General features: G+C 52.1%; 1 protein-coding gene across 2 annotated transcripts in view; it reads left to right on the top strand.

Annotated features, from left to right (window-relative positions):
• BCAR1 (BCAR1 scaffold protein, Cas family member) overlaps positions 1 to 6,891 on the top strand; it is a 13,516-nt gene extending 6,625 nt beyond the window's left edge. The window contains exons 2-8 of one of the 2 annotated variants that reach the window (XM_015815882.1): positions 248 to 397; positions 1,096 to 1,188; positions 1,666 to 1,685; positions 3,100 to 3,103; positions 3,311 to 4,432; positions 4,609 to 4,698; positions 6,068 to 6,891. In XM_015815882.1, the coding sequence (XP_015671368.1) occupies positions 248 to 397; positions 1,096 to 1,188; positions 1,666 to 1,685; positions 3,100 to 3,103; positions 3,311 to 4,432; positions 4,609 to 4,698; positions 6,068 to 6,586 (1,998 nt within the window). In that variant the 3' untranslated portion in view covers positions 6,587 to 6,891. Of the gene's footprint in view, positions 1 to 247; positions 398 to 1,095; positions 1,192 to 1,665; positions 1,686 to 3,099; positions 3,104 to 3,310; positions 4,433 to 4,608; positions 4,699 to 6,067 lie in introns of both variants that reach the window. The other variant, XM_015815883.1, reaches the window with a different exon arrangement.
• The last annotated feature ends 778 nt before the right edge of the window (positions 6,892 to 7,669 follow it).

Below are 7,669 nucleotides of genomic sequence, written 5' to 3'. Positions count from 1 at the left end.
GGTTAGTTTCCATCCCTTGCTTCTTGTCCTGCCTTCAGGCGCTTTGGAGAATAGCTTGACTCCCTCTTCTTTGGGGCAGCCCCTGAGATACTGGAACACTGCTATCCTGTCCCCCCTCGTCCTTCTCTTCGTTAAACTAGACACACCCAATTCCAGCAGCCGTTCTTCGAATGTCTGAGCCTCCAGGCCCCTAGCACAGGTTGGAACGTGGCAGAGGCTCTGGAGCATTCTCTCCCTTCCTCGGCAGGTGGTGGTCCCCACACGGGTGGGGCAGGTCTACATTTACGAGTCCCCCAAAGGAGAGCACCAGGATGAGTATGACGTCCCCCGACAGCTCCAGGAGATCTACGACGTGCCCCCCACACGGGGCCTGATGGTCAACCGGAGCGGCCAGGAAGTGAGTGTGCCGGCTTTGTCTCTTGGGGCAAAGGGGGCAGCGGGGGGGTGGAGGGTGGTGGGGAGAGACCCCGCTTTTACGCTCCTCACCCAAGACTTGTCAAACTGGCTTGGGATGTCTACGGGTTCTTTAAAGATCACTTGAATTTTGTTCATCTATTGGTTACATGTATACGCCTCCCGTCTCCCCGTCCGACGTGGCTCTGCCAATTCCTTGCCTGCTTGGCAATAGCAGCAGGGAAGGTGGGGATTGAAGGGCTTACACAGGTAGTCCCTGAGTTACGACCACAGCTGAGCCCCCAATTTTTGTTGTTATGTGAGATATTAAGTGAGTTTTGCCCCATTTTACGACCCTCATTGTCACAGCAAACATGGTAACATGGTTGTTACGTGAATCTGGCTTCCCCATTGGCTTTGCTTATCGGAAGGATGGAAGGCTGAGTCAATCTTGAACCGGTCAGGATTGAACCGCTGGCAGTGGGCAGAGTTAGCCTGCAATGCTGCATTCTGACCACTGGGCCACCAGGGCTCTTTGATCAAAGAAAGGGGGTGGTGGGGAAGCCAGAAGCTGCCCACGAGGCCTGCAACCGCTCCGACTCCTGAGGCGAGATGTTTAGGCCGATGTGCAGATGGGAGAAAAGCCGGGAGGGGGTTCGGTTAATCCCCTGAAAGCCGCTTCACCACCTGTCCTTCGACCAGGTCTACGACAGCCCTGCGATGGTGAGCAAGACCGCCAACAGTGGAGCCCATGAGATCTACGATGTGCCGCCCAGTGTGGAGAAGAACCCGCAAGTGGTGAGTGGGCAGCCAGGACCGCCCTGGATTGGGGTGGAAGTCGTGGTTTAGTTAGCTGGAAGGGGTCTGGGGAAGGGGCAGTGGGGCTGGGCCAGTGGAAGACCCCCCCTGGTAAGTTAGATCAGCCTGCTGGACTTTGGGGCGAGGCTGGGATTTAGCCATCGTGGCTCCTCTGGGGGTTTGCCTTAGGCGTATGGGGAGGAAACCTCTCCTGCGTGCAGGTGGTCCTCAACGTACGACCACAAGTGAATGTTTTGAAACGTTCTGTGGCTAAGAAAGACGGTTTGTTCAGTGAGTTTGCCCCATTTTACAACCTTCCTTGCCACAGGAAAGAGCTGTGAATAAGAGCAGCTTCTGCCTGTCTTTTATAGATAGGCAAGTAAATTCCGGCCACCGTTGAGCTCAAAAGTTCTGTTCCTACGTGAACATTTGTTCAGTGAATTTGGCCTCGCTTTACCACCTTTCTTGCCACAGTTGTTAAGTGAATCACGGCAGTTGTTGAGTTAGTAACAGGGTTGTTTAGGTGAGTCTGGCTCCCTCGCTGACTTTGTTTTTCAAATGTGCTGAGCGTCCACATTTTGATCAGCAGCAGAAATCCTGATCCCAAATGGCGAGTCCTAAGTCACAGAACAAAATTGCAAAATTCAGCCCGAGTTGCCGAAGGATCATACCTTGACTGCCTAAACTGGAGGAGGAGGAGAAGAAGAAACATTCAGCATTGCTAGTTTTTATTACTCCTGATATTTATGGGTCCTTCGAACCCCCCCCCCCCCACTGGAGATGCCTCATTAAAATCAGATTGTGAATTGTTAGAACTGGGCATGTTGCCACCTGCTCCTTCGGCTGACACCTTCCTTGCCAGCAGGAGTCGGTGTTTCTGCACATTCTTTGCCTGGAGGGGACACACACACACACACACAAACACACACACACACACACACACACACACACACACACACAGAGTCACACCCTTGTTCTCCAAGGTAATAAAGTAATTATTAACTTCCCTGCCCTTGGTTTTGCATTCAAGTCCTTGAGGCAAAGCAAAATTGACAATTGGTTTTCTAAATGTAATCCGAAAGGAAAAATAAAATCAACATTGCAGTTCCTTAATCACAGGGTCCCAAGTATCTGTAACTCTGGGTTTCTCAACTGCTAAGTGTTTGCTTAACGATCACATGTTTCATTTTAACCCTGTTGTGGTTTGTTTGACAACCCTGACCAAGCAAGTCATGAAATTAGAATTTGCTCTGCTCCTTATCCTGCTGTGGGCTACGCGGTCCCTTATCTGTCATTCTAGCCTCCCTTGTTGCAGCCTCCCAAGGTCCTTCCCACAGGCCATCACACCTGGAAAGTAAACCCTCAGGACCAGGTGTTATACAGAAGCACCAGGGTAAACAAGGACAGGAAGTCCTCGATTTACATCAGTTCGTTTAGTGACCCTCAAAGTTACAGCGGCACTGGAAAATGTGACTTATGGCCGTTTTTCACAGTTACAACTTTGCACGTGACCCCCTTTTGTGACCTCCCGACAAGCAAAGTCAGTGGGGAAGCCAGATTCACTTAGCAACCGGGTTGCTAACTTACCAACTGCAGCGATTCACTTAACAACTGTAACAAGATAGGTTGTTAAATGGGGCAAAACTCACTTAACAACTGTCTGGCTTAGCAACAGAAATTGTGGTCGTAAGTCGACTTAATCCAAGAATCTGGTCTTTTGGAAAAAAAAGTGTCTTGGAAGTATTTCTACCACATTTCATTTTCTCCCTTGGTCCTGTTTCATGAGGACAAGGTGAGATGAAGAAAGTAACGAGGGTGAGAGTACAGGTAGTCCTCGACTTATAACTGATCATTTGGTCAGAGTTATGATGGACCTACCTTTGGGCGATTTATGACATAGATTGAAAGTTCTGTCGGTCGGGCCCCTGCCTGTCGTATCACTTAACTTTGGGCAATTTGCAACACGGCCACTGTTATGACTGCTGCAAAAAATATTGTATAATCTGATTGATTACACGCCTGATTTTACAACCATTACATCTTAACGACCGTAATGGGCAGGCTCCCATATGTGGAGGACTATCTGTATAGAATTAGAACAGTTGATTTATCTCTGCAGGTGTATGACATCCCTCCCTCAGTCAGCAAGGATGTCCCAGATGTCCCCCTGAGGGAGGAGACCTACGACGTGCCCCCCGCCTTCTGCAAAGTGAAGCCCTTCGACCCGTCGCGTCATCCGCTCATCCTGGCCCAGCCCCTGGTGCCCCTGGCAGAGCCTTCCTTGCCCGAAGACGTCTACGATGTGCCTCCACCCAGCACTAAAGGGATGTCAGAAGCTCAGGAGATCTACGACGTCCCGCCAGGGCTGAGAAAACTGGCCAGCCAGGAGGTGTACGACGTGCCCCGAGAGCTGCCGATCAGCAGTAAGGACGGAGAAGGGGACTACATCTACGACGTGCCCCCGCAGACGGATCGGGCCGACGGCAAGCGGCTTTCGGCCTCCAGCACGGGCAGCACCCGCAGCAACCTTTCCAACTCTTCTCTGGACACGGTGCCCGTTCGGGAAGCTCTGGACAAGGAGTTGCCCCTCGACCAGGACGTTGCGATGGAGACGCTGGCCCGGCTCCAGAGCAGCGTCAACACAGCTGTCTCGTCTCTTATGTCTTTCATCAGCGGTAGCTGGCGCAGCCCTGAGAGGATGGAGGCCCACTCAGGCCACATCCGGGGGGCAACTGAGAGCATCAAGGGGGCCCTCAGGGAACTGCTGGAATTTGCTCGTGGGGTGGTGGGCAGCGCCGCCCAGGCCTCCGACCGCTCCCTCCATTCCAAGCTCAGCAAGCAGGTGCAGAAGATGGAGGAGGTGTACCAGGCGCTACTACGGCACAGCCAGGCCTTGGAGAGTTGCGGCTGGGCCCCCAGCGCCCTCGTGGCCAGCAAGCCAGGGGCTCCGGATGACCTCGAGCACCTGGTCATGTACTCGCGGGGGGTGCCTGACGACACCAAACAGCTGGCCTCCTTCCTGCACGGCAATGCCTCGTTGCTCTTCAGACGGACCAGGGGGTCCCCGGCCTCCTCCGGGGAGGGCAGCCACCCCCACGGCACACCCTCCGAGAAGGCAAGCAACATCCAGTCACGGCCCTTGCCTTCTCCGCCCAAGTTCCTGGCCCAGGACTCGCCCGACGGGCAGTACGAGAACAGCGAGGGTGGCTGGCTGGAAGATTACGACTACGTGCACCTGCAGGTGGGCTTGGTCTTGGGGCAGGAGGGCCGGGAGGGAAGGGCCAGTCGGGGGGGGGGAGGACTTGTCCACCTCACACATTTGGAAATGCACCCACAGAAGTGTCCCGGGGTGGGTGGGCTGTAAAATGCCCAGGTCTGCTCTGGAGGCACCTTCCACTTTCCTTGTGTCTCAATTAGGGGAAAGAGGAGTTTGAGAAGACCCAGAAAGAGCTGCTGGAACGAGGCAACATCATGCGACAAGGCAAAGGACAGCTGGAGCAGCAGCAGGTCTATGGGAAAAAGGCACTCAACTCCTCTCACTCCCCCTCCCTCTCTCCCTCTCTCCCTCTCTCTCTTTCTCTCTCTCCCTTCCTCTCCCTCCCTCCTTCCGTCTCTCTTCCCCTCCCCCCCTCTCTCTCCCCCTCTCCCTCCCTCCCTCCCTCCCTCCCTCTCTCTCTCTCTCTCTCTCCCTCTCTCCCTCTCTCTCTCTCTCTTCCTCTCCCTCCCTCCTTCCGTCTCTCTTCCCCTCCCTCCCTCTCTCTCACAACACACACATACACCTCAAGCTTACGGCCATCTCTTGTAACTCACAACCATCCCGTTAAGTCTTTGCCTGTTTTGTGGGGAGACAAAAAAAAAAACATGATTTGTGTTACTTCTGTTGCCATCCTTTCTCAACAAGCAGTCCTGAACTTATGACTGGTCATTTAACGACCGTTCAAAGTTACAACGGATTTCAAAAAAGGGCCACTGATGGCCCATCCCCAAATTCACAGTGGCTGCCCACCCCACTAAATTCCCATTATCACATTTTGGGTGTTCGACAACTGACTCACATTTACGATTGGTTGGAGCGGTTGTAAAACCTAGTCCGGTGGTGTGGTGCCTCAATTTACGACTGCAGTGATTGGGTTGTGCTTGTAAGTCGGGGACTACCTGTATTTATGTAAGAGTTTGACCTATTTCCAGAACAATAAGTGGGGGATTGTTGCGTAGCCTTCTTTAAATGTGTGAGAAATGTGTTTGATCAGCCTAATCAGCAGGAATCCTCATGTCACTTTGTGATTTTGTCAATTGGCAGTTTTATAATTATCATCAGTTATGGCATCTCCTGCCTTTCTGCTAGCTGAGGTCAGTTAAAATATTACATGCACAAGGATCACAAGGATCAACTTAACTTCTGAATGGAGGAATAATTGCAGCTTTTACAGCCAGGGAGTGGAGATAGGGGGGGGGGCTGGTGTTCCTTTAGGCCTGCAGTCGGCCCAGGTTGGTTTTCATCTTTGTGACAAGGTTCTAACTGACAAACCCAACCAAGCAAACACCTTCAAGACGCTCCGATCTCTTAATGTAAAACTTTATTGAGTGCATCACTGCAGCACTAATGAAAGCAAAACCAGCTCTGGCCACACCCCTCCCAAACCCACATAGTAAAAGCATTGGATTCTCCCTCCTCTCTCTGGGTCAGGTCACATAGCCCAATCAAATAGAAAAATATTGTTATGAGAAAGGTTCTCTAGGTCTGGCCAGACATCTGGTGTAACGTCCTTGAGTCTCACGTTCTGGCTTCTTAATCTTTGATGTCTGCATTCCAAACCTCTCCCCACACCAGCAAAGCTGTACTTCAAAACTTGACGCTTTGCCCTTCTGCCCACAGCTGAAGCAATTTGAGCGACTGGAACAGGAGGTCACCCGCCCTATCGACAACGACCTGTCCAACTGGACACCCCCACAACACTACCCCCACGTGCGGGGGGGCGGCACAGCCCTGGGCCCCTCCGACCGGCAGCTGCTGCTCTTCTACCTGGAACAGTGCGAGGCCAACCTCACGACGTTGACCAACGCCGTGGACGCCTTCTTCACCGCCGTGAACACAAACCAGCCGCCCAAGATCTTCGTGGCACACAGCAAGTTCGTCATCCTGAGCGCCCACAAGTTGGTCTTCATCGGGGACACCCTGTCTCGCCAAGCCAAGGCCCAGGAGGTCCGCCAGAAAGTCACCCATTACAGCAACCTTCTCTGCGACCTGCTCAAGGAGATCGTGGCCAGCACCAAGACGGCTGCCCTCCAGTACCCATCCCCGGCTGCTGCCAAAGACATGGTAGAGCGGGTTCACGAGCTGGCAAACAGCACTCAGCAATTCCGGATGGTCTTGGGGCAACTGACTGCCCTGTGAAGAAGCAGAGAAGTTCCTGGATGAGTGAATGGACTGTAAATATTTTGTCCGGTTTACCTGCCCGCTGAAGTGCTGCCCTAGAGGAAGAGGGGGGAGGCACTCTTTCCTTGGTGGACACAGACCATGTCAGTCCTGGATCCCTGACCCCCCCCCAAGTGTTGCTGCAGCCAAGAAGACAGTCTCATCATCCCTTGCAGCGATTGTAGGGCGCAAATAATTATATTTTCCTGTTTGATTCCAGAACTGTTTGGCTAATGATCACTATTTAAATCAAATAAAGAAACTTGCAATCCAGTCTATTGGGACCTAAGAGAGTCTTCTCCATGGCGCGTGTGTGAATGTGAAAGAGAGGTGATGGCTGTTGACCTGTCTGCCCCCAGTTTGAATTTGCCCGAGTGATTGGGAGGAGGTGGAGTGTCCCCTCAGGGTTTCTGGGCTGATAATTGATGGTTGGCAGCTTCTTTCCATGGCCTTCCTGGCCTGGAGAAGACAAAGCCGGCAGTCTTGGTGCTTGGACATTTCTGCCAAGGTTTCAGAGCATTTTCTCCCCAGTTTCATCCAGGCTTTAAACCACACACACACACACACACACACACACACACCTTTGATGTAAAACCAGCCTGCAGAATGAGTTTCTTCAGGAAAAGGAGGCCTTGGTGTGCTTCTCCTGAAAGGAAAAATTCAGCTCCATCCTAGGAAAACTGCTTCAGCCATGCACAAGAGTATGGGGCACTGAAAAGCTTTTGCAGAATCTGTATACTATTAAAACTCTTGTTGACATAATCTTTAACTGGTTGAAATGATAGATCATAAGGCAACCATTTTTGAACCACGGTACCTGAAATGGGCTAACTTACAGAATATGTCCAAAATCCAGGACTCCCAAGGGAATGGAATTTGGGAAAGATGTGGCTGCTTTCACCAGTGCTACTGGCTGCTGCTGCTGTGGTCACGTGATCTTTGTTTTCAACTTTCTCTGACAGTTTCCCAGCCAGTCTGGCAATCCCTCACTCCCTTCCCCATTCAACAGCACCACCCACTTGTCTGCTGGGAAGAAAAGGGAGATTTCTGATTTTTGGCAGA

This window comes from Protobothrops mucrosquamatus, unplaced genomic scaffold, assembly GCF_001527695.2.
Source record: "Protobothrops mucrosquamatus isolate PMUCROS unplaced genomic scaffold, P.Mucros_1.0 scaffold381, whole genome shotgun sequence".
NCBI lineage: Eukaryota > Metazoa > Chordata > Lepidosauria > Squamata > Viperidae > Protobothrops > Protobothrops mucrosquamatus.
The sequence above is the reverse complement of the archived record's forward strand: the minus strand, read 5'-3'. Positions and strand labels throughout refer to the sequence as shown.